Here is a 27,238-nt window from a genome sequence, read left to right as displayed (position 1 = left end):
CATACTGTTCTCCACAGTGGCTGTACCAATTTACATTCCCACCAACAGTGTCGGAGGGTTCCCTTCTCTTCACACCTTCTCCAGCATTTATTGTTTGTAGATTTTTTGTTGATGGCCATTCTGACTGGTGTGAGGTGATATCTCATTGTAGTTTTGATTTGCATTTGTCTGATAATTAGTGATGTTGAACATCTTTTCATGTGCCTCTTGGCCGTCTGTATGTCTTTGGAGAAATGTCTATTTAGGTCTTCTGCCCATTTTTTGATTGGGTTGTTTGTTTTTTATGATATTAAGCCACATGAGCTGCTTGTAAATTTTGGAGACTAATCCCTTGTCGGTCACATCATTTGCAAATATTTTCTCCCATTCTGTGGGTTATCTTTTCGTTTTGTTTATGGTTTCCTTTGCTGTGCAAAAACTTTTGAGTTTAGAGAATGAACTGATGGTTACCAGGGGGGGATGGGTCGGGGGGGAGCAATAGTTAGGGAGTTTGGGATTGACATGTACACACTGCTATACTTAAAATGGATAACCCACAAGGATCTACTGTATAGCACAGGGAACTCTGCTCAATATTTTTCTTATTTTTAAAAAATTTTTGTTTTATATTGGAGTATAGTTGATTAACAATGTTGTGTTAGTTTCAGGTGTACAGCAAAGTGATTCAGTTATACATATACATGTATCTATTCTTTTTCAAATTCTTTTCCCATTGAACTCTGCTCAATATTATATAACAACCTAAATGGGAAAATAATTTGAAAAAGAATAGATACATGTTAAAAAAAAAAAAAAAAAAGAATTCTGTATTTGTCCCCTAAACGGCTCCTACTTTCAGTAAATGGCAACTCTATTCATTCTGAGGCTCAGGCCAAAAACCTTGGAGGTAGTTATCTCTCTCTCTCTCTCTATCTATACTTTATTTTTTAGAACAATTTTAGATTTACAGAAAAATTGAGCAGATAGTACAGAGCTTTTGCATATAAACTTCAGTCCAGCACAGTGTTTATTAGTTGTTACTATTGTCTTGTCTTAGTATGGTACATTTGTTACAAATAATGAACCAATATTGATACATTATTGTTAGGTAAAGTCCATAGTTTACATTAGGATTCACTCTTTTTATTGTACAATTCTATTGATTTTAACAAGTGCATAATGTCATGTATCCACCATTACACACAGAATAGATTTCCCGCCCTAAAAATCCCCTGTGCTCCATGTATTCATCCCTTTGCCCCGACCCTGAACTGCTGGCAGCCACTGAACTTTTAACTTTCTCTGTAGTTTTGCGTTTTCCAGAATGGTATATTTGAAATCATACAGTCTGTAGCCTTTTCAGATTGGCTTCTTTCACGTAGCAGTACACATCCTCGCTACCATGGTACTGTTAGTTTTTTGAATTTTAGCTATTCTAATTCATGCATAGTAGTATCTCATTTTTTTTTTTAATTTGCAATTTCCTAATGACCTATGATGCTGAGAATTTTTTCATATGGTTATGTGCCATCTGTGTATCTTCTTTGATGACGTATCTGTTTGGATCCTTTGCCTATTTTTTATTTGGACTGTTTGTTTTCTTTTTGTTGAATCTTGAGAATTCTTTATGTATTTTGGATACAAGTCCTTTATCAGATATGTGTTTGGCAAATATTTCCTCCCAGTCTGTGGCTTCTCTTTTCATTCTTTTAATAGAGTCTTTTGGGGAAGAGAAGGTTTTAATTTTAATAGAGTGCAACTTAATTATTTCTCTTACAGATCATGCTTTTGGTGTTGTATCTAAAGGCTCATCATCAAACCCAAAGTCATCTAGATTTTTTTCCTATGTTGTCGTCTAAAAGTTTTATGATTCTGTGTTTTACATTTAGTTCTATGTTCCATTTTGAGTTTAATTTTTGTGAAAGATGTAAGATGTGTGTCTAGATTCATTTTTTTTGCATGTTAATGTCAGTTGTCCAGCACCATTTGTTGACAAGACAGTTTCTCCATTGAGTTGCTTTTGCTCCTTTGCCAAAGATCAGTTGACTGTATTTATGTGGGTCAGTTCTGGGCCTTCTATTCTAATTCATTAACCTATTTGTCCATTCCTTCACCAATACCACATGGTCTTAATTACTGTAGCTTTATAGTAAGTCTTGAAGACAGGTAATGTCAGTCCTCTCACTTTGTTCTTTTCGGTATTGTGTTGGCTATTCTAGGTCTTTTGCCTTTTCATATAAACTTTAGAATCAATTTGTCAGTATCTACAAAATAACTTTCTAGGGTTTTGGTTGGGATTTTGCTTAATTTATAGATCACAGTGGGAAGAATTGGCATGTTAACAGTATTGAGCCTTCCTCTCCAGGAATATGGACTATTTCTCCATTTATTTAGATCTCCTGTGATTTCTTTCATCAGAGTTTTATGGTTTTCCTTATACAGATCCTGTACATATTTTTGTTAGGTTTATACCTAAGTACTTCACTTTTTTGATGCTAATGTAAATGGTGTTATGTTTTTCATTTGAAATTCCAATTGTTCATTGCTGGTATGTAGGAAAACAATTGACTTTCATATATTAACCTTGCTATGTCTCTTACTGGTTTTAGCCCACCCAGTTCTCAGACATCCAAATTAATTTGTTAACAAATTCTGTCAGTTCTCCCTTAAAAGTATATCCAAAATCTGACCATTTCTCACCGCTTCTGCAATCACTCTGGTGTAAGCTACTATCATCTCACCCTCTGTACTATCGCATCCTGAGAAGCGGGCTTCCTTTAATAACACTTACAGCATTTGTCACTACTCAATATACTATATATTGGTTATTTTTTTGTTTGTTTGTTTTTTGTTTACTCTCTTCTTCCCCCACTTCCTCCACGGAAGCAGGAACTTTGTTCTATTCGTTGCTATTTCCCCTGTACCTAGCCTGGTACCTGGTATTTGGGGTTAAATATGTATTTGTCGTATGAGTGAACTCACTCAGACTACTCAGTTCCTGCAACAGAGACTTGCTAAATAATATCTTAAAGAACATAAGGTTGCTACAAGCAACCTTCCAAGAGTTTCTAAAAAATTAGAATGTCTGCAAAGTTCATCACTATTTCCCACACTTTACACTGTAACTCTAACTGGTATGCATCGGAGGAGAGAACAATCACAGATCTGGAGAATCACTCTGCCAATGCTATGAACAGTCTCCTTACCTTTTAGTTAAATTCGTTTTCATCCATATCTTCCCCTCCTCAACACGCCCACCCCCACTTCAACCCTGACTTTTCCTTAGTGCCTTGGAAAAAGGACTTGTATAATGGTGCAGTAAAGGGTTAATAGAACTGAGTTCCTTCTTTAGAACATTTTTAAGGTTATGAAATCTAATTCTGAAATGCTACATATTTTTTGAAGGATGCTCCATTATTATTTCCCTGTAATCAAAAATATTCCTCTCTCCAAAAGTGTATTCTTTATTACAAATTCATTAAATGATCATAATTTTATATGAGGCCTGAAGTCTAATAACTAGTAAAACGATTTGTCATTTGGCTTCCCTGCATATCAGGACGTGTGTCCTCATACTACCTCTGTTGGAAATCTGTTTCTGGTGAAACCCCCAATTCTGGCAGCTTCTTTCAACTGACATAGCATTTTTTTCTTACCCTCAGAAAAAAGCTTGCAGTTTATTTTAGAATGGCTTCCCACTGGGGTGAATAGCCACACAGGCACTTAATTGTTCAGTAAACCCCCCTGGGCTTTTAGCTGCCTTGATTTTTTACGAGGAAGGCATTGGCATGATTCCTAAGGAGGTGGTCTGTTATTCTTGAAACTTTCTTCAGGATTGAGCCTGTGGATGAATAAGGCACCGTGGGCACCAGTTTAATTTTGCATTGTGTTTTAGAGTTGCATTATTGCGTGTCGTTTCAATATATCATAATGAGGCAGATCAGGGAGGTAATGTCTTTTATTGATGAAGCTACAGTGTGTATCAGTTTGGCTACACTGAAGAGGACAGGAGGAGATACTGCTTTCTGTGGACTGAAATTAATAATAATTTGAACCCATGATGTATTCTAGTTTGACAACATTGAGGTTAAAATTAATGTTGTCTTCAACTTTCTTGTCCTCTGTGCAAATCTCCAGAGATTACTTAGTCTCTATTGTAGGATTGTTACCAAAAAAAAAAATGAATGCTAAGGTTTATGGAAAGCATTTGAATAGCTTGGAGAAAGGGCAGTAGCCAAATAATGTTCCCTATGTGTTTGTCTCAGGCACATTCTCAAGTTAGCTTTGTTAAACTTGGGAGCCACTCTGTTTTCAGTACGCTGAGCTCCTCTCTGAACAATTACGAGAAAGAAAAACCTGTTATAAACATCAAATTCTGTTACTGTTGATCAACAACTATGATTATTAATGATTTATCTCTTTCTTTAGATGGGATTTTTTTCCCTTGAAATATAATGAACTCAGAACCTGAAATTTTTATTATTAATACATAGGTTATGTTTTACATATGTGGATTACTATCACATATGAACCATAAAGGGTTTTATTATCTAAATTATTATTTTAGATTTGTGGGATGAAACATCTCTACAATATTTTTGCAAAGAACTGAGCTTTTAAAAAATATGCATATAAGGAAACTTTGTTCTGTGGTTTCTAAATTAAGATTTCAAACTGTAAGCTCGTTAGAGGTTAAGTGAGACTGTAGTATTTTAGTGATACTTCAGTGTCCTCAGCATCTTTACAGTCATGTGTGATTTTTAAAATAGAACTTTGGAACCTGTTGTTGTTATATTGAGATTGTGCAATCTGTTGACTTAAAGGCAAAGTAAACATTTTTAGGAGTTTATTAGTACCCCATAAAGGAAACAAACAGGACAGATCTCAAATGGGCAAAGATGATGGCATTACTTTAAGCATATGTTAAAAATTGACTAGAAGAGATCCTGAACAAGAATCTTTGTAAGACTTCCCAAGTGTGCTTTGGGTAACAGAGGCAGATAAACTATTTTATTCTGTTATTACTGCGAAGATTCATTGGTAATTTTCCTCCACAGCTACCAAGTAGGATAAACAGAGCTCTGAGACGGGAACTTCCATTTCATTTTGACAGTGATTTCCCTCAACTCCGAAAACAATACCCCCTTTACAACTCTGAGCTAATTTTCAAATGTTAGCATTTCCCCACATGGGTGTTTTGAGTAAGTCTGAAAATGTTTTGCTATTTATATCAAAGAACTCTGGAAACAAATATGAATGAGATGGAAATTTCTATCCTAAATTTTAGTGTATGGTCTAGAGTTCCCACACAGTTTACATTAGGAAAACAACCATGAACACGCACACACGTATGTATGTACATTTCTGATTTAAACCATGTCATATCTTGAAAAAAAGAAAATACGTAAAAGTTGTCTTAATAGGTTTTATTTCCCTTTCTGTCTGTGTCCCGTCTTCGTCATACTCTGCCAGTTAGGGATATTTAAAGAAACTTATTTTTAAGTTATGTGTATTACAGTGGCTTCAGAGTGTTACTTTCCATCGGTGCTGTGTAATAAGGTTTCTGATTAATATTTATGGTTGCTTTATCTCTTTCTAAAGTAAACCTCTGATATGAAAAGTAATCTAGCTAATTGTCATACAGTTCAACATAGGTGGAAATTATTTTTTAAGGGGAAGGTAGTGGTTACACTACCTTTGCAAGAATGCAAATCTGGTATAGATAATACCAGATTATACCAGATATATAGATTATATAATCTATATAATACCAGATATATAGATTATATAATATAGATTATATAATAATACCAGATATATATATATAGATATATATAGATATATATCTATATCTATATATCTATATCTATATATCTATACCAGATATATATATATATAATAATACCAGATATATAGATTATATAATATAGATTATATAATAATCTATATAATACCAGATATATAAATTATATAATAATACTGTATTCAGTGACTACTTGACAGTTTACAAAGCTTTTCCTGTATGCCGCCTCATTGATTCTTAAAATAATCCTATTTGTAGACATAGAGGTATACTATCTTCAGATTACAGCACCATTTGTTAAAAAGACTTTCTCCATTGAATTGCCTTTGTAGCTTTGTCAAAAATCAACTGATCACACTTATAGCATATTAAGAAGTAATACTTATGACAATATTAACACAAAGGATGGGGCTATATTGAAGCAAGGAAATGATGTCAGAGACTAACTTGAAGAAATGAATAGTACCAGAAATATTAAATATGCAGGTTAATATATTTTTTATCCTTTTTCCTCTTAACTTTTTAAAAAGACATAAGATTGTATAAAGCAATAACATAACACTGTATTGAGTTTATAATATATGGCATAATATATATGACAATAATAGCACAAAGGAGGAAGAAAGGAATGAAAGTTATACTGGAGTTTCTATATTTGTTTTAGAATTGAATTAGTATTAATCTGAGGTAAATTGTGATAAATTAAGATACATTATAGTGATCTCTAGAACCACCACTAAGAAACTCGAAAAAGTACAGTTGACCTTTGAACAATGCAGGGGTTAGAGGTGCCAATCCTCTGCACAGTTGAAAATCCAAGTGTAACTTTACAGTTGACCCTCTGTATCCACAGTTCTGCATCCGCAGGTTTAACCAAACAGGGATCATGTAGCACTATAGTACATATTTATTGAAAAAAAATCCACGTATAATTGGACCTGCATAGTTCAAATCTGTGTTGTTCAGGGGTCAACACAAATTAAAATTAAAATGGTACACTAGAAAACATCAATTTATTACAAAAGAAGGTGGTAAAGGAGGAACAGAGGAACAAAAAAGACATGTGATATATAGAAAACAAACAGCAAAATGGCAGATATAAATCCAACAATATCAGTATTAATTTTAAATGTGAATGGATTAAATACTCCAATCAAAGGACAGAAATTATAAGACTGGATATAAAAACAAGATCCAACTACATGCTGTCTGTAAAAGAGACACTTTACATTCAGAGACAACAATTTTGGAAAAGTCTCAGCTGTTTCTTCTATACTGCTATAGTCTGAATGTATCCCCTATGTTTCATATGTTGAAATCCTAAGCCCTGAAAATGATAGTATTAGGAGGTGGGACCTTTGGAGGTGCTTAAGCCATGATGGTGGAGCCCTCATAAATGGAATGAGTGCCTTAAAAAAAGACCTCACATTTCAGATAGCTCTGAGAAACTGCTCCAAAGAGGTAGGGGGGAAGGTCAGTATATATGTGATTTTGGTGAAGGGGGAGTACTTGCAATTAAGCACATTTTTTTTTTTTAAACATCTTTATTGAAGTATAATTGCCTTACAATGGTGTGTTAGCTTCTGATTTATAACAAAGTGAATCAGTTATACATATACAATATGTTCCCATTTCTCTTCCCTCTTGCATCTCCCTCCCTCCCACCCTCCCCATCCCACCCCTCTAGGTGGTCACAAAGCACCGAGCTGATCTCCCTGTGCTATGCGGCTGCTTCCCACTAGCTATCTATTTTACATTTGGTAGTGTATATATGTCCATGACACTCTCTTACCCTGTCACATCTCACCCCACCCCCTCCCCATATCCTCAAGTCCATTCTCTAGTAGGTCTGTGTCTTTATTCCCGTCTTGCCACTAGGTTCTTCATGGCCTTTTTTTTTTTTCCTTAGATTCCGTATATATGTGTTAGCATACTGTATTTGTTTTTCTCTTTCTGACTTACTTCACTCTGTATGACAGACTCTAACTCCATCCACCTCATTACAAATACCTCCATTTCATTTCTTTTTATAGCTGAGTAATATTCCATTAAATGAAGCAACTGACAAAGGATTAATCTCCAAGATTTACAAGCAGCTCATGCAGCTCAATAACAAAAAAACGAACAACCCAATCCAAAAATGGGCAGAAGACCTAAATAGACATTTCTCCAAAGAAGATAAGCACATATTTTTTGCAGAAGGTTTCTGCTAGTCACAAGGAGCAGACGTCACCATGAAGGATTTTAGTGCTTTTCTAGATATGAGGAGATACAAGAATTGGGCTCATAAAATCAGCTCCTGAAAGTATCTAATTATTGGAAGACCTGTTCTGCTAGTTTTTCCCAGAGCACAGAGTGCCTCATTTCTGCTCTCCACACTGAACTCCTTTCAGGGGGTGTGGAAAGTCAGCAGCTGCAGTAGCACATGATTTAATCCTTGTAGAGGTGGATGGCAAGTGCTAATGGCAAGTGCCAATTTGTAGTTGACAGTGCCCACAGCCTAATCCCAGAAATCTGTGAATATGTTATGGCAAAAGAGATTTTGCAGATGAGATTAAGTTAAGGATCTTGTGATTGGGAGATTTCCCTGGATTATCCGGGTGGGCCTTATTAAAAAAAAAAGAGAGAGAGACCTTACAGAGATCCCTTGCCCCTTTTACCATGTGAGGACACGGTAAGAAGGTGCTGGCTATGAGCCACGAAGAGGACCTCCTCCAGAATGAGACCATGCTGGTGCCTTGATCTGGGACTTCCCAGCCTCCAGAACCCTGAGAAATAAATATCTGTTGTTTATAAGCTGCCTGGTCTGTGGTATTTTGTTATAGCAGCCTGAACGGACTAAGACACACACTATTCTCTCCTTATTTTCCTCTGTAATTCTGTTTACACATATGTTAAACTGATATTGCATCAAAGGCCTCTGATGTTTTATTTAAAGAAAAAAAAATTTCTCTTTGTACTTCAATTAAGTTTCTTGTGACCTATTTTCAGGTTCACTAAATCCTTTCTTCTGCTGTGTCTAATCTACCATTAAGCCTAGTCAATACTTTGAAAATACATTTTTAAATTCTAGAATGTTCATTTTCTTTAGAATTTTCATTTTTTTGCTTATATTTTTCATCTTGTCACCCATTTTGTCTGTTTTTTTCCTCAATACTATAACATTTATTATAGTTATTTTAGAGTCTTTACTAATTCCAACATCTGTTTTTCAACAGCCTTAGTTTTCTGACAGTCATCTTGTATTGACTTTTTGCTCTTGATTATTAGATATATTTTCCTGCTTCTTCACATAGCTTAGAGTTTTTCACTGGATGCTGGACATTGTGTATGAAAAAGAGACTGATGTTGATAGACGGATGTCGATTCTACTCCCCGCCTCCAAAGAGCTCATCCTTTCCTCTATCTGGCAGGTAGAGTTAGTGTCTAATTTAGTCAATCAAATCAGAAGTCAAGAGGAATCATGGCAGAATTGCAGCTTTAGTTATCTCAGTTCTCTTCTTGGTTTCAAATGTCTTCAGAATGGGATCAGCCCTCTCTTCAGCAGGGCTTAGTGATTAGGGCTTGCTTGCCATTTTCCAGTCCCTTCCCCAGCTTCTCATGCTGTTGCTTAAACACAGCAAAAGTCCCATGAGTGAGAGTTGGTGAACTGGAGAGATTGGTGTCTTTTAAGATTCCATTCCACTATGCCAGTTCATGTGCCATTTTTACAAGTCGTGCTGTTTTCTCCTGATCCCAATGAAGTTGCTTGCGTATGACTGGCTTACTCCTCCAACCACTGTGGCCAGACTTAGCAGTTGCCCTCAGGGATGGAAGTGGCTGTGTCTTGGTCTCTACTTTACCCTGGAAGGGCTCATTGCTCATTGGAATTTAGTTCCTTTAAACTTCTTTGTGTTTACCTCTCTTTTATGGCATTAAAGGAAAATGGCATATTGTTAAGCAAATCAGGTGTTTTCTCTTTATTATCATAGGAATGGTGGTCTTTTGAAATCTTTTATATCCTCATTAGAAGTGGAACCTCCTTCTGTGCTGACTTTTGAATAAATAATATTGAAACAAAAAAAGGAACACTGCCTTGGTGATCATATCTTACCATTTTTATTCTTAACCTTTTTTTAAAAATAAATAAATTTATTTATTTATTTTTATTTTTGGCTGCATTGGTCTTCGTTGCTGTGCGCGGGCTTTCTCTAGTTGCGGCGAGCGGGGGCTACTCTTTGTTGCGGTGCGTGGGCTTTTCATTGCGGTGGCTTCTCTTGTTGTGGAGCACGGGCTCTAGGCGTGCAGGCTTCAGTAGTTGTGGCATGCAGGCTCAGTAGTTGTGGCTCGAGGGCTCTAGAGCACAGGCTCAGTAGTTGTGGCACACGGGCTTAGTTGCTCCGCGGCATGTGGGATCTTCCCAGACCAGGGCTCAAACCCATGTCGCCTGCATTGGCAGGCGGATTCTTAACCAGTGTGCCACCAGGGAAGCCTCCTTAACCTTTTTTGTAATGTAGAGTAGGGGTCAGCAAACCTTTTCTTAAAGGGCTAGATAGTAAATATGTTGGGCTTTGCGGACAGAGTGGCAAAATCGAGGCTATTATGTAGGTACTTATATGACCATTCAAAATGTACCATTTAAAGATGTAGTAAAGATTATTCTTAGCTCATGAGCCATAGAAAACAGGTGACCATAGTTTGCCAAGCCCTGGTATAGAGACAAATGATAAAACAATGTGACTGTTTTGATGAACAAAAAGCAAGCAAATATCAGATACTTTTAAGAAATTAAATTCTAAGGAGTTCTTTGGTACACCATCTACCACTGTCATCTACAATAATAAGTACCAAAAATGATGATCCTGAGCTGTCAAGACAAGTTTAACTTTTATTTAGTGTAATTGAATTGCATAATAAATTTTAGAAAAATGTTTATCAGAAATATTTTAAAGTTTATATGTCTGAAGAGTTAGTTATAGCCATATGGAAACCTTCATTCTAAAAGCCTCATTCCAGGACTTCCCTGGTGGTCCAGTGGATAAGACTTTGCCCTCCCAATGCAGGGGGCCCGGGTTCGATCCCTGGTCGGGGAACTAGATCTCACATGCGTGCTGCAACTAAGAGTCCACATGCCGCAACTAAAGATCCTGCATGCCGCAACTAAGATCTGGCACAAAATAAATGAAGTAAATAAATAAATAAATATTATAAGAAAAAAAAAAAGCCGCATTCATTCTACCCAAGTATTCTACTACATATTGAGCATTAACAATTTTTTTTTCCCAGAAATCTTTTTTTCTTTTTTTAGTTAATTAATTAATTTTTGGCTGTGTTGGGTCTTCGTTTCTGTGCAAGGGCTTTCTCTAGTTGCAGCAAGTGGGGGCCACTCTTCATCACGGTGCACAGGCCTCTCACTGTTGCGGCCTCTCTGGTTGCGGAGCACAGGCTCCAGACGCGCAGGCTCAATAGTTGTGGCTCACGGGCCTAGTTGCTCCGCGGCATGTGGGATCTTCCCCAACCAGGGCTCGAACCCGTGTCCCCTGCATTGGCAGGCAGATTCTCAACCACTGCGCCACCAGGGAAGCCCAACAATTTTTTTTAAAAAGCTTTGACCCTCAAAATGGGTACAATCCAGTGGAAAACAGACACTTAGATGTAAATATAAATACAAGGTAGTGATTGCAGTAATGTAGGTTTGCACAAGGTGCCTCTGTAGGGTTGGGGAAAGGTGGCAGGGAAGACTTCAGAGAGAAGATGATGCTTTGCTGACTCTTGAAAAGGAATTAAGATTTTGTCAGGTAAACATTTTATTTATCCAGTATTAGCAGTATTACCATATTGTTGAATTGACTCTTTCAAGGTCATTTTAGAAATGGTTTGACTATGAGGAAGCAAACTTAGAAACTCATTCTCTCCTTATCTGATTACATACCTGTGAAATTTAAATGATAGTAGGTAAGCAGCTTTTTGTGACTGTTTTAAGAAACCAGTTATCACTCTGTAACATATGCAGTGACTAAATGACAGTTTAGCAGGAACAATTTAATTTCAGCTTTTCTAGAAGTTTATTGCTGTTTTAAATCACTTTTAAAATCTTGTCTCCACCACAGGTTTTTAAAAAAGCATTATAATTACTATAGGAAGAATATTTCAAAGCAGAGACTTTTCTTTTTAGATACTTTATAGATTCAGCAGCTAGTAGGATGGGTGAAGAATCACAAGAATTTTTACTTAGGGTTGGGAGTAGAATTTAAGGGCACAAATCAGACTTTTGTTAAAGAGAATATAGTATTGAGTTATTTATGTATTCAGTTGTATCATGTTAATATGCTAGTAAATCTTTTTCCAATTCCTGGAAAATTGGTTAGCTTCATGAAAAAACAACTGATCATTTTTTATTTGCCTTTTTAAGAAAGCTCCTCTGGAGGTTATATTTTACTGAATTATTGAATACAGGTTTTATTGAGTAGGTAATAAGGATTTTTAGTTTGTGGTAAACAAAAGCTTATAGTGCTTTGAAGACCTAGATATTGGATTTAGTAGATTATTTTCCACAGCAAGCAAACTGAAATCCTTTATAACATTGATGTTTGATATATAATTTTACAAAAAAGTATTTTCTCTCTATATTTTTCTTTTAGCTTTTATTAAGTAACAGAATACATATTAAGAGCCACAAAAATATCTATATTCATATCTAATAATTCTGATACCTGGAAAGACCCAACAGAATTATATAAAAAGAAACAACTACCTGCAGAAAGATGATTATTACAGCTTTATATTAACACCCTCCTCCTCACAAAAAACCTGAAAGAACTTTACAGCAATAGGGGAATGATTGGATAAATTAGGAGGCAATAGAATATTATATAGCCATATAAAGGTTGTAATTATTAACACCAGTAGAAACATGGGGAAATGTTTATTATAGTCTATTTAAAAAAAAAACAGGGGCTTCCCTGGTGGTGCAGTGGTTGAGAGTCTGCCTGCCAATGCAGGGGACACAGGTTCGAGCCCTGGTCTGGGAAGATCCCACATGCCGCGGAGCAACTGGGCCCGTGAGCCACAACTACTGAGCCTGCGCGTCTGGAGCCTGTGCTCCGCAACAAGAGAGGCCGCGATAATGAGAGGCCCGCGCACCGCTATGAAGAGTGGCCCCCGCTTGCCGCAACTAGAGAGAGCCCTCGCACAGAAACGAAGACCCATCACAGCCAAAAATAAATAAATAAATAATTAAAAAAAAAAAAACAAAAAACAACAAACCTGAATACCAAATTGTTCCACTGTAAGATACCAAGTTGGAAAATTGGAAAAATGAGTAACCGAGATCTTTAGCTAATTTAGATGCACTAAGTACTGTTAGTGTCCCATCCTGTTGGTTGCTAAATGCAGTTTTGATTCTCTCAGGTATGATGATCAGGAGAGATGGGTGAATACAAAAGAGAAGGACTGAAAGTCAGTAGATAGCTCTTATTTGCAAGATTTTCTGTATAAGAAGACAACTTTAAATGTTTATATTTGAGCCTTCATACATTTCCTGAGTCCGCATTATGGATATAATGTTATTGCCTACCTCTTCTCCAAGATTTTACAGTATTTGATCTTATTATTAATTGAGTGATTGTGAACGCTAAATGTGTTGTGACTTTGTTTTCAGGATAAGGGAGATCTTGAAGGCATCTCGAAAATTGCAAGGTGATCCAGATTTGCCGATGTCTTTTACTTTGGCCATAGTGGAGTCTGACTCCACAATAGTCTATTACAAACTTACTGATGGATTTATGCTGCCAGATCCTCAGGTCAGTTTTGGGGCAACTATCAGTAAACATTGAAAAAAGAAGAAAGTTATGACATGATTTTAAGTGTGAATCAATCCATTTACAGAACCATCACTTCTTTTGCAATATGAACATTCAAGAAAAAAAATGACTTGGTTTTTCATACCTCAGAAATGGCTATGTTCTGTTCAAAGTAACATGTTCCTAGCTGTTTTCACAAAAATAATTTGACTTCCCTACTCTACAGAAAATTTCATAGTTTCCCAGAGTACTTCATGAAGTCATGATGCATTTAATGATTTGATGAGTAACTGGGATGGAATGGAAAGGCTTATAATAGTTTTAAGAACACTTAAACACTTCTTTAAGGAAATGTTAAATTGGTTGACATTTTTACAGGAACAATTTAATAAATAAATGTGTTTTATATGATCTCTTTACATACATTGTTGGCATAATTGGGATAATCACATTACATATCTTCCTAGTTTTGCTTTTAAATTATATTATCTATTGGGGAAAAGGTCCATCCTTATCTTTTTTTTTTTTTTTTTTATGTTGCAGAATATTTCCCTTAGAAGATGACACCTATACTTCCCGATGCTTGCTTTATTCACACAAGATTGGATTGAGACCCATCAGCCTGATTCATCTTTTATCTCAGAGATAGTCAGGGTTGACTTAGCTGGTCCCATTCCATAAGTTTTCTTTTTGAAGAATAAAACTTTCCCAGATAGAAGAATTTATTTTATTCAAAAATATAGGGTAGTTGCTCTAGAACTTTCTCATCTGGAGACAGTTTAATTATAGTTGTATACAAGTTTATGCCTAGGGTGTGTTCAGAAGGGTAGAACATTGTTGAGACTGCCACCTCTTTCCCTTACCCAACCCTCTCAGTGCCTTTTGGTCACTACAGCTAGCCTAGAATGGCATTTCAGGTACACCTTGACACCTGGGGAGTTTACTTTAGTCTGCTTTTTCATCCCCAATAAAAAGTATTCTTTCAATTGGTTTTTTTCCTGTTGCAATTACTGTCACTTCCCTCTTTGGTTGACTTTAAATCAAAACTAAAAATATGCTCATCCAGAGTGTAAAATTACATGTCTAGATTAATAGGGACCAGAGAATTGCTACCTACAAGAGTACTGGGTCTTTTTTTTCCATTCTTATTACCACCACCTGTACTGTATCATAGCTACAATATTACAAGAGAGATAGTAGGGGACAGTGTTAACCTTAAAAACATCTTTCTTAAGTAAACCCAGTTTTTCCACTTTTGTTAATACCTCCCAATTAAGTTGCCTAAAGTATAAACAATTATATGCACAAAGATGTTTCAAGTGACATTTTGGGGCATATAATAATCCAAATTATAAATGACTTAAAAGTTTAAGCCAAGGGTCAGCAAAATTTTTCTGGAAAGGGTCAGAAAGGAAATATTTTAGGTTTTTCAGGTCATATAGGCTTTCTCACAACTTCTCAGCTCTGCTGTTTGTACGACAAAAATAACCATAAACAGTATCTAAATGAATGGATATGGCTGTATTCCAATAAAACTTATTTGCAAATACAGGGCCATAGTTTGCCAACCACTGGTCTGGGGAAATAGTCAATGAACATATATAGCTAATGAATGGTGTGTTATGTACCCATTAAAAATTAGTAATGAATATACTGAAAAACATGAGAAAATATTTAGTAACAAAAAGCAAGATACAAAAGTATATGAATGTGTATGACTATGGCTATAAATAACACACCAAGTATATAATAAAAAGATGACAAAATAAATTACTAACTGGTTATAATAGGATGGCAGGGCATGAAATGGATGACTTTGTCTTTCTTCAATATTTTAGTTTTTCTCTATTTGTATTACTTTTATAATAAAAATGTTTTAAAATAAAACAGTGTCCTGAGATCTATATTAGTTACCTATTGTTGCATACTAATGTTACCACAAACTTAGCAACTTAAAATAGCACACATTTAATATCTCCAATTTGGGTCCTTTGTAAGGTTGCAGTCCAGGTGTTGGCCAGGGCTGCAGTGTCATCTGAGGCTTCACTGGGGAAGGACCTGCTTTTTCACTCATGTGGTTGATAGCAGCTTTCTGTTCTCTGTGGGCGCTTGTACTGAGGATTTCAGCTTAGTGGGCTATTGGTAGGATACCACCCTCTTTGCCACATGAGCCTTGCCAGCACAACTGGTTGTTTCCTCAAAGCCAGTGAGGGAGAGAGAGTCAGCAAGATGGACCTCCTAATATCGTGTAACGTAGTCATGTACATCCTGTCACCTTTGCCATATTCTGTTGATTAGGAGCAAGTCACGGCTAATTACGCTGGAAAACAACAATAACAAGAATGGAAAAATGACCAAAAGTAGGAAAATTACAAAATTGTATAAAGCATCATTCTTGATCTATAGTAGTTCCTGAACTCCTTTCCTTTGGTATTTTTTGAATTTTACTTTTCTTCTTGATGGAAGGTCTTGGCAACTCCTTCAGACTCCCTCTGCTTCCCCAGAAGGCCTGAAGATGCACCAATTCAGAACAATATGGGTTTGTGTAACCCTAGGCAGCAATTTACAGATCTAAGGATCCGAAAACAGTTTATGATCAGTTCTTAGCGTCTCTGCCATTTGATTCCTTTTGAGGCCTTTCATTACAGTGCTAGAAAAACAGTCTGCATTTTCAGAAAGAAATGTAAGGCTTAATGAATGTTAGATTTGTGTGTCAGATCTGGTGACCAGTGGGCCTCTGTAACTACAAGACCAGAAGTGTCTTGACTGTGAAAGGCGCTTTCTTACAGAAATCTTTAAAACTAGGTCTTAATCTCACTGTATGTCCTGGGATGTCTACTCTTTTTCAGAATGTTCCCTGTGTACTTGACCGAAGTTGTTCTGTCCAAAGCCAGCCAGATACCTGCTAGTGTGAGTAATGGTCCAGAACAGTTTGGGAATGGAGACGACCCAGCTCTGTCAGTCTCATTTTAGTGAAAAATAGGTAAAGTGATTTCTTTTGTGTGATCAAGTAACTTTGTAATTGCATTTACATTTGTCTTTCTTGTTAGACTATGGGCTCCTTAAGAACAGAACAAAGAACTGTGTCTTTAAAAAAATTTTTTAATTGAAGTATAGTTGATCTGCAGTATTATATTTTATCAGTAGTTTCAGGTGTACAACATAGTGATTCAATATTTTTATAGATTATACTCCATTTAAAGTTATTACAGCATAATGGCTATATTTCCTTGTGCTGTACATGTATCCTTGTTGCATATTTATTTTACATATTTATTTTATTAATCCCCTACCCCTGTTTTGCCCCTCCCTCCTTCCCTCTCCCCACTGGTAACCACTAGTCTGTTCTCTGTATCTCTGAGTCTGTTTCTGTTTTGTTATATTCACTAGTTCATTTTATTTTTTAGATTCCACATATAAGTCATAACAAACCATGTCTTTTTTTATACATCTGTGTATCCCACCACCTTCCACACACTGGCATATACAAAGTGCTCAATAAATATTTGGTGAATGAATGAATGCTGATTGTAGACTTGTTTAATTGTATAATGGTTTACTTTTTGACTGAAGGCAAACTAAAATGATCCATTTGGACACCAGAGGGCACTGCTAAATAAGCACAAAATTTTCAGACTTCAGGAATGAATTAACTTGAGAAGTGGTGCTCTTGAAAGTTTATTTTCAATCTGTGGGAAATAGCATAAATAAAAATATAAATAAGTTTTATGTGCTCATACCCCCCTCCCTTTTTCTTTCTGGCATGACTCTAAAATTACGCTCTCTACTGACATTAAATATGTGACTTGATTCATGCTTTACTCAAAATATAAATCTATATTTAAAAATCAAAGCTTGTTTGGGGCCAGGGCGGGTGGGTGTTTTTTCCTAGATTATGGTTTTGTTCATATCCATATGCCATGATGTATTTCATTTTTTCCTTGCAAAAGCCTAATATATTAGATAAAATTTCAAGAGCAGATCACCTAGCAGGAGATCCCAGCTCTGAAACACTCATTGAACTGGCTAAATCCCAGTGGTGAGAGACATAAACTGCTGCTGTTATACCTATAAACTTCTCTGTTAAAGGGAAGCCCTCTCTAGATGGGAGCAGGATGGGGGAAAGCGTATGCGATGATTCCTCTCTAGTGCTGTCTTTGCCTTTGTATTTTGGGGTCCCTAGTCAGTGCACCCTCTGTGCTGGGACGGCTTAGTAGAATGCTGAATGATCTAGGTCCAATGACTCCAGACTGACTTATTTTGCTTCCTTGCCTGGGCCTCTCTAGGAGAATGTGTTCCTAAACACCACAGATCTCTTGTGAAGAACATGAGGGTGGAGGCACTTTGGAATTCTAAGCTACAACTAGAATAGAATAGTAATCTACAAAGTTCATGTAATCTGCAGTTTTTTAAAAAACTGAAACAGCTTTACACTGTTATATTCCTGGAACCAAGTGACTTAACCAAAACTTCATGATATTTCATCTTCTCTTTCTGAGCATTTTAGTTCTGAATTCCTCTCTGAGGTCACTTTTTCCATTGCAGCCCCAGCAGGAGGCCTTTCACTGCTGCAGCACAGTGGTTCCTGCCAAAGTTTATAGTTCTTCTAGACAGAAGCACTTTATTCATCTGCTGTATTTTACCTTGACTGTTTATATATGCAGAGTAGTGTCGTATTCTGAACAATCAGTACAATTTTCCCTCCTTTCAGACCAAGAGCTGTCCCATTCCTTACCACCGACACTCCTGCAGCCTAATCTGCTTAATGATCTTTGAGTAAGAACTTGCTTGGGCTCACTAAAGGAAGAGTGTGGGAAAATCACGTGACTTATTGGACGGGTCTGCTTTTAAAATGTTTAGATGATTCTGGAGGATTAAAAATCAATTTAACTAAAATCAAACAAAGATTGGCTTTTTAGATTTCAGGGTACTAAATGGAGGTACTATTAAGGAAGCATTTAATTAAAGTGTACTAACTTATTAACATGCTAATTTATCTTCAGACATTAACTGTTCTTCTTCTGTGCTTAGATGACTGTGGTAAGTGCTGAAGTAACAAAGGTTAATGAGGTATGACCTGTGCTCTCAAGGAGCTCAGATAGCCAATTACAACTCTCCTAGCCAAAACTCTAAAAGACTGTTGCCAATGTGAGTGAGGAATACCCATCATGCAGTGTATGAAGTCTGAAGTTTATGCGGTTTACTTAACGGTGAAGGGGTTCAACAACTTTTGGTAAATTACACAATTTTCAAACAATCATTGTATGTATATTATTTGTCCCAAAGGACTGAACATTGGACAGGATACAGAGAAATATTACACAATGCACCTCTCAAAGACTTATTTTCTGGCTTAAAAGGAGAAAATCTATGTGTACAAGATAACTGAGAATGTTACAAGGCAGTATTACATATAAATGGTAAATGATAATTGTAAAGCAATTTATTCACTACCAAGCGCTTCAGTACTCTTTATTTTGATTCTCACAACAGAGCTGATATTATTTACTTGCTATTATTAATTTATTATGCTTATTCAGTAGGTGGAGAAATTAGGGCACCAAGTGGTTAAGCAACAGCTTCATGTAGTACAAGTGAGTGGGTCATGAGGACGAGACCAGGTCTCTTAACATCTAGCCCACTGTTCTTTTCAGAATCTTGTATGGTGCAGAGAAATATATGAATGTGTGTCAAACAGGCTTTGGGAAGAAAAAAATTAGCTCTACTTAGTCCTGGAGGGAGTTTATTAGTGATTTAGGGATCAGTTACATTATCCTCTTGGACTCTTGAACAAATGTATCAAAATGTCAAGCTGTGTGCGGATAATTTGGAAAATCATATTCATAGGCAATATATTTATAAGTTTTATTCCAAAGAATAAATACGATCATCTCCATGCTGTTATGTAGGCAAACCTAAAACCATAATTAATGTTAAATGAGAAAGAGCTCAGAAAGTTTCTTTGCTTGTTGGAGCTAAATTTTGTGCTGGTACAAAGAGTAGACACAGGGAACTTTTAAATGATGATTTCACCCTCCATGAGGAAGGGTCTTGCACCATAAATATCCCCCAGATATGCTTTCTATTGCTTAGAATCCTGCCATAATTCTATTTCTTGATCATGAAGCTTTGATCCAATTTAATTTGACAAGCATTTTTGTAGGACCCCATGGAAAGGCCTAGTGCTAAGATTTGGGGGGACTACAAGCCCAAATATTTATTTATTTATTTATTTATTTATTTATTTTTAAATTTTATTTATTTATTTATTTTTGGCTGTGTTGGGTCTTCATTTCTGTGCAAGGGCTTTCCCTAGTTGCGGCGAGCAGGGGCCACTCTTCATCGCGGTGCGCGTGCCTCTCACTGTCGCGGCCTCTCTTGTTGCGGAGCACAGGCTCCAGATGTGCAGGCTCAGTAGTTGTGGCTCACGGGCCTAGTTGCTCCGCGGCATGTGGGATCTTCCCAGACCAGGGCTCGAACCCGTGTCCCCTGCATTATCAGGCAGATTCTCAACCACTGCGCCACCAGGGAAGCCCCCCAAATATTTATTATTAGAGTTAACAGATAAAGTTAATCAGTTGAATTGTTATATGAATTTCTAAATGTTTATTCTCAATTTCTGTACTTGCCTAATTGCAGACCAGCGATATCTTGTGGATTGACACCTGTGTACAGAGCACACTTCGAGTAGCCTGTGTTAGAGCTCAGATGAGAAGTGATGAGAGCCTGAAACCCAACAGTAGCCCAGGTATGTTAGGATGGGCAAGATTATGATGCTGCTGGTTCACAGCCTGAGGAATTTCCCAGGTGAAATCTGAAGCTGGCTCCTGTAGAGAGAGCAAGGAGAGACTGAAGAAAGAGGCAGGCCACTCAGATTGGTAGGTGGCAGTTTTAATAAGCAAGGGAACTTAACATACAAGGCTTATCTTGGGCAGCCGCAAGATAAGTAGATCTCTGTACCCACCCTCCAGGATCTTAAAAGTTTATATAGAGGCCTTACGTGGATTCAGTCATGTATTCAGTCCAGATGGTATCAACAACACATTACTATCTCAAGGCTGCATCCTTGAAAATGGCTCCCACTCTGGTAACTGTGGGCAGAGCATACATTATAAGGACAGGGGAGGGGTGAGAAGCCTCCAGTTGCCCTGGTCCAGCTCATGGGTCAATGGGGGGTCGTGTCCTCTTGTTAATCTTTTCCAACAGATTCAGTAACAACCAGTGAATTAGTTAAACAAATGTTTATTTCTTGCTCACATTACAAGTCCTTGTACATAGACTTGGACACTGGGAATCAGATCAACAGAGCCTCCAACAGCTAGAATGTTGCTGGTTCCAATGGTCAGAAGAAGAAAGTGCTGTAGTGTCACATACGGCAATTAAATACTTCCAGGAGAAGCAGCATGTCATCCCTGCCCACATTTTTTTGGCCAAAGCGAGTCACCATGGCTGGCCATGATGAACTTCAAGAAAGAGGGGAAGTGCAAGTCCACCGTGTTCCTGGACTGAGAAGAGGGGATAGTCAGAGAACAGCACTCCCAGATAATGAAAAGCAAAGGAAAGGTAGCAAGGAGATAAATTTAACAACTGATTAGCTGTGGGAGCAAAGAAGGAGGGGAAGTTAAACCTCAGACTATTCCAAGTCACTTACTTTTATGTGAATGGGTTTCAGGTTGCAATGGGGAGATAGTGAGAGGACTTTATAAGAGGGACACAGAGGTGGGAAAAGGGCCGACCTAGGGGCTGAGGGGGAGAGGAGAGTTTGGAAGAGAAACTTCCCCCACTTTTATAGTCAGGTTCTAGATTTAATGGCTGAGCTCCGAAGAGAGATCTTTTATGTAGCAGGAACCCAGGATCACTGTAGATCTTACTCTTCTCTCTCTTCTGATGCACCATGGGCTGCTGCACAGACTATGTTGTCTGGTCTTTACATCCTAAGAATGGGGGGATGGGGGGAAGTATTTGTGCTGGTAGCGTGGGGGATTTAGTTGAACCCTGCAAGAATATTTCTGAAGGAAGCTGGTTAAATTTGGATGCATGGGTGGGACTGGGTTTGTGAGGAACCTGGGGGCTTTTTTTGGGGGATGGATAATTATCTAATGAGATCACCAACCTGGGGTATTCATGTAGATCTAGGGGGCTTTCAGAGTGTATTAGCATGGGCTTGGGAGAGTAAGTTGGGAGTAGACACCAGTCCAGGGATTCCCATGAGTCCATGCTGGTGTTGGCTGAATTGAGTGTCATCCTGCAGTGCTCCTGTTCCCCCTAAGTCACCGCTGTGTCCTCCTAATCCCTGGCCACAAGATCTTTCAGTACTCTTTCAATACTCTTGGGCACTTAGAAAATATTTCGTTCTTTCCCTGAACTCCATGGCACGTGGGGGGAACTTTTAGGCCATCTCGGGTCCTCTCCATCCTGATATGCTTTCCTAGCCAGACGTTCTTCTCTGCTGTCTCAGTAAAATGCTAGGTGAATGACCGTAAGGGTCTGGGGTCTGTGAGGTTTCACCCGAGCCTGGAGGCAGCAGCAGGTGGCTGGGGGACGGCTTCTGGCCACAGATTCTCATCTTGGATGACAGGATTTCCCCTGGAGTGTCTACTGTTTCTCCTCTGCAGTGGGATCCCAGCCAGAGGGAGTCAGGGCAGAGGGAATGGAGTACAGGCCTCTGCTTAGTGACCCAGTCAAGGGTCTGGCTCTTCTGCTTTTGCTCTCACCTCTCCCCGCCACCAGTTGTTTTTTTTTTTTTTTTCCTGGTTTTATCTTATTTTAGGAGTAGGAAAATACTATGACCATTTCCAGATCTATTTTTCTTCCAAACATATTGTTTTTGCCAAGATTTCAGGTTTTGAAACTCAAAAGGCAAGAATTTTCCTCTTTTGTTCTGTAGTATAATCCCATCCCCAACGCAGTGTGCCAAGAAAGGCTGTAGGGGAAGAGGTTCACAGGTAACAAGAATTACTGAGAAGGGAAAACATTTCAGTTAATACATCAAAATATTATCCTTCTACATTTGCCAACAGAAGGTGTTAATTATTGTTAACATGTATATTTATACTCACAAGAACTACATAATTTCCTTAGTGTATATCATATCTTACCAATCAGACAGTACACTACCTATTGGTAATACAATACTTGGCACAGGAATTCCCTGGCAGTCCAGTGGTTAGGACTCAACACTTTCACTGCTGGGGCCCAGGTTCAATCCCTGGTGGGGGAACTAACATCCCGCAAGCCACCAGGCATGGCCAAAACAAAACAAAACAAAAACAATACAAAAAAAACTTGGCACAGAGTAAGAGCTCAATAAACGTTTTCTTTGATCACATTCAAGTTCATAAATGGACTGCTCCTCACCCAGTCCTATCCCTGCCATTCTAAGGGATAAAACTGCCTTTCTGCCCCGTCAACCCCCTGTAGAAAGGGGAGCCCCATGTTCCACGGGCCACAAGAAAGATGCTATATGCTCTTGTAAACATGCTTATGCTATGAGACACATTATATTTTGATCCTTTCCCTTAGTAGTTTTGAGAAATCAAGACAGAGGTTTCTAAACAAAATATATCCACTTAATATTTTATTACACATTCTTTCCTATGCCAAACCTGTGCATTTTTACTTATCCAACAGGTTTTGGAGGGAATGTAGACATGTAAACATTGCTAAATTTGGAAACTCTACTTAGAAATGGCGATTCCCTACTCATAATTATTAAATTAAATTTAGGTTTAAATGAGAATAATTCACCCACTTTGGGCCTTACTGTTCCACTTCTGTAAAATGAAGGGGTTTGTGCAGACAGTCTGAGATCCATTCTATCTTAAATGTTGGTCCACCTGTAATTGGAAGATCTTGCTGCATAAATCTTCCCTTTTCATCAACACTTTCATCACTCTCTTCTCACCTCCACCATTGTATAAAAAAAAAAAAAAAGTTCTTCCAATCCTGGGCTTTGATAATCTACCATTAGAAATGTGCTCATTTGAATTTTTGAAGCTCAGGAGGCTTGAAAGGCAGAACTTTGACCTCAGACCATCCAGAGTGACATGGGAGCGGTAGGCAATCTCTTTGAGCCTCAGTTTCTCACCTGTGAAATGACGGACAAAACATGTCCTTCTAGGTTGTATTTTCCTTGCATGATGAAATGACTGTGCGGGGATAAACAAAGCCTTGCACATAATAAGCTATCTGTATCCCCTTCCTTTGCAGTCTCCAAGCACTTCCCATTGATGTGCAAGTGGCCACCTTAGGAGGGAATACATGATAATCGCTGGGAGCCAGGCCTCCAAGGAATGGGGCCCTAGATGCCCACTAGGGTAGGAAGAGGATGCAGGTGCACACCAAAGATAAGCTTGGCTCCTGACAACTTCATCAGGCCTAACCCTGCTGCTGCTGCTGCTGCTGGTGATGATGATGACGATGATAAAATTTTTTGGTCCCGTTTTGGGGAACCCTTTGAAGTCAGATAAACCGCACAAGAATAAGACAACTACTAGCTATGTAGTTGGCAGCTTACATCAAGTAAGGGAAATTTCCACTACAGGGAAGCTGTACTGGGATAATTCACTGGGATTGAAAGCAACTGAGTTAAACTTAGCTCAGCACAGCACAAAAACACATTGAAAAATTCCCTCTAAATAGAAGCTGGAATGTTCAGGGTGGGTTTAAGTCATGGGCCCTGGCATGGAGCCTTCTGTTGATGTTAGGGATTGGGCCTCTTCTTGAAGGAATGAATAAGTAAAGAAACACGATATAATATCTAACAAACTGTATTTGTAGAGCCTGCTTACATTAGTGTGGGGGACGTAGGGACTTTATTTTGTTTTCCTCTGTGTCCCCAGAGCTTAGAACTGTGCCTGAAATATAGTGGGTGTTCCCTAAATATTTGTGGAAGGAAGTAAACAAATGAATACATGTAAAATAATGTCAAGTGGTAATAAATGTAATGAAGAAAGTAAAGCAGGGTGAGAGGGTTGAATGCAACAGGAATGCAACTCTAGTTAGAGAGGTCAGGAATGGCTTTTCTCTGCAGCTGACATTGGAACAGAGACCAGAATGCAGTGAGGGAATGAGTCTTGCAAGGATTAGTCATACAAGGACTAGCCTTGCAGGCAAAGGAAACAGCAAGTACAAATGTCTTGAGGTGAGAGCATGATGGGGTCTTAGATTCTGCGTATTCAACAAGCTTTCAGGCAATGCTGATGCGGCTGGTCCGTGGACCACACTTTGAGGAGCAAAGGTTTGGTCTAGAGCCTGACCATGGAGTCTGTAGCTGATATGAGGAGGTCAAGGAACTGAGAGGCAAGGTCATTGCATGAGAAAAAGAAGATGAAAAACTGCATATGCAAGATAATATTATTATGTAAAATTGTATGCAAAATGGATATTAAAAATACCAGTAATGTTTTCCTCAGTGCGGTCACATGTCAGGTGATTTAAATTCCCTTCTTTTTAGATTGTTCCAAAATTTCTACTGTGTGTATTTATCAGAAAAGTTTTTATTTCTAAAAAGTTAATTTTAAAACAGGAAATGTTTTTGGATAAGACACTGAATTCAAAATGTGTGAAAACATTTCTAATTAAAAAACTTTTTTATAGACATATGGGAATTGACTGGGATTTGTTAGAAAAAGCTTCGTAGAGGGGATGGTTCTGAAGTGAATCTTGATGTCAAAGTAAGTGAAAACTAAGTTTGAGCTCTTAGCAACTTCTCTTCTCTCTTCTTTTCCTGTCCTCGGGTGGAAATGTGGAGGGATTTAGGGCATGAGTGGTGTACTAGTTATCTATTGCTATGTAACAGATTATCCCAAAACTCAGCTGCTGAAAACAACAAACATTATCTCAGTTTCTGTGGTTCAGAAATTTGGGAGCAGCTTAGCTGGGTGATTCTGGCTCATGTTTTCTCATGAAGTTACAGTGAAGACACTGGCTGGAGCTGTAGTCATCTGAGGGCTTGACTGGGGCTGAAGGATCCACTTCCAAGATGGCTCATTCACATGGCTGTTGCCAGGAGGTCTCAGTACCTAGTCATGTGGAGCTCCCCATAGGGCTGATTCATTGAATCTCTTAATGATAAGGCAGCTGGCTTCACTCAGAGTGAATCATCATTAAGAGAGATGGGTGGGGGAGGGGGAGAGGAGGAGGAAATTCCAATACTTTTTATGACACACTGATATTTCTGCTTTATTCTATTTATTTACTTAGTCACTAAGTCCAGTCCACACTCTAGGAGAGGGGAATTAGAGTCTACCTTTTAAAAGGAGGAGTGTCAAGGGATTTGTGCATATATTTTAAAGCCATCACAGGAGGAATAGGGTATGACAGTTCAAGGGCATTCTAATTTTCATTTAAAGTGTGCTGTATAAGATTATAAAATACCATAGCTTACTTTGTTAGTCACCTGCATGCCTGGTGTTTAACAGAGTATGAGATGGAAAACATAAAGGGTAAGAAAAACATCTAGAACATAATGCAAGCCACATATGTATGTTTAAGTTTTCTAGAAGCCACATTAATAGAGGTACAAACAAGTAAAATTAATTTTAATAATATATTTTTAACCCCATATATGCAAAATATTTTTATTTCAACATGTACATATTCAATATAAAAGTTATTACTGAAACATTTTACATTCTTTTTTCTCTGTACTAACTCTGAAATCTGGTGTATGTTTTACACTTATAGCACGCCTCAGTTTGGACTAGCCCTATTTCAAGTGCTCAGTAGCCATGTGTGGCTTGTGGTCACCATAGTGGACAGTCAAGTCTAGAGAGCAGGCCAGGAACAGGTCATTGAGAACCTTGGGTGGAATCCATGATGCAAACAGTGGGCCCAATAAAGGGTTTAAGCTGAAGAGTAACAGGAACAGACGTCTGTTTTAGAAATCACTCTGACTGTGCTATGGTTAGAACCTAGAGGGATGGAGTAGGTAAGACTGGACTTAGAGAGACTGCTAGAATATTCTGTGTAAAAGATTGAACTAGATTGGTTACACAAATGATAGAGAAGATGGCATGTAAGAAAGATAGTGCTAGGCTGTGCCCCACGGGCCTGCAAGCCCAGTACTTACCCAGCCTCAATACTGAAGAAAGAGAGCCCAGAGTCAGTGACAGAGACATCAGTGGTTTAATGGATAGGGGGAGCTTACATATCCGAAGCAAGGTCCTGGAGTGACACCTCCCCCTCCCCAACTGTGGCAGCAGAAGCAGGCAGGACCTGACAGCAGTCTTCGCTCCTGGTGGGAGGGGGAAGTTACCAGTTATAGGGGGAATTGAGTTTGGCTCATCGGTTGCCAGGGAAACCAGCAGGCGGGCGTGCCCCTCACCACTCCTTTGACAAACTATCATAGTGGAGATAGTTCTGATCTAAAGATTAGAGCTAGCTGGGGCCAGGGGCAAGTACACAGGCATTTACTGATTAAGCTCTATGATTTAGAGGGAAGGTCAGTCAGGTGAGTAGGGTGTAGGACGGGTCAAGCAGGGGATGTACAGAGAGCAAGAGAACAGCCATCTTGGGTGGCCTGGTCATACAGATAGCAAGGAGGTGGGTTGTTCTTGGATGTGGAAAAGTAGGTGGTCAGAAAAGAGAGAAGCCTAGAATGATTCCAAGGTTTATGGCTTAGGTGATTGAGAGGATACAAAAAGGAAATACTGGACACAGAACATATTTTGTT

The 27,238-nt window shown here is 38.1% G+C and overlaps 1 protein-coding gene across 2 annotated transcripts in view; it reads left to right on the top strand.

Moving 5' to 3' along the window:
- The window catches only part of TSEN15 (tRNA splicing endonuclease subunit 15), a 31,047-nt gene extending 16,498 nt beyond the window's left edge, over window positions 1-14,549 (top strand). The window contains exons 4-5 of one of the 2 annotated variants that reach the window (XM_082402193.1): window positions 13,422-13,563; window positions 14,107-14,549. In XM_082402193.1, the coding sequence (XP_082258319.1) occupies window positions 13,422-13,563; window positions 14,107-14,127 (163 nt within the window). In that variant the 3' untranslated portion in view covers window positions 14,128-14,549. Of the gene's footprint in view, window positions 1-13,421; window positions 13,612-14,106 lie in introns of those variants that run through there. The other variant, XM_082402192.1, reaches the window with a different exon arrangement.
- Window positions 14,550-27,238: the final 12,689 nt, after the last annotated feature.

The sequence above is a fragment of the Balaenoptera borealis genome (genome assembly GCF_965194805.1).
Source record: "Balaenoptera borealis genome assembly, chromosome: 1".
Taxonomy (NCBI): domain Eukaryota; kingdom Metazoa; phylum Chordata; class Mammalia; order Artiodactyla; family Balaenopteridae; genus Balaenoptera; species Balaenoptera borealis.
The sequence above is the reverse complement of the archived record's forward strand: the minus strand, read 5'-3'. Positions and strand labels throughout refer to the sequence as shown.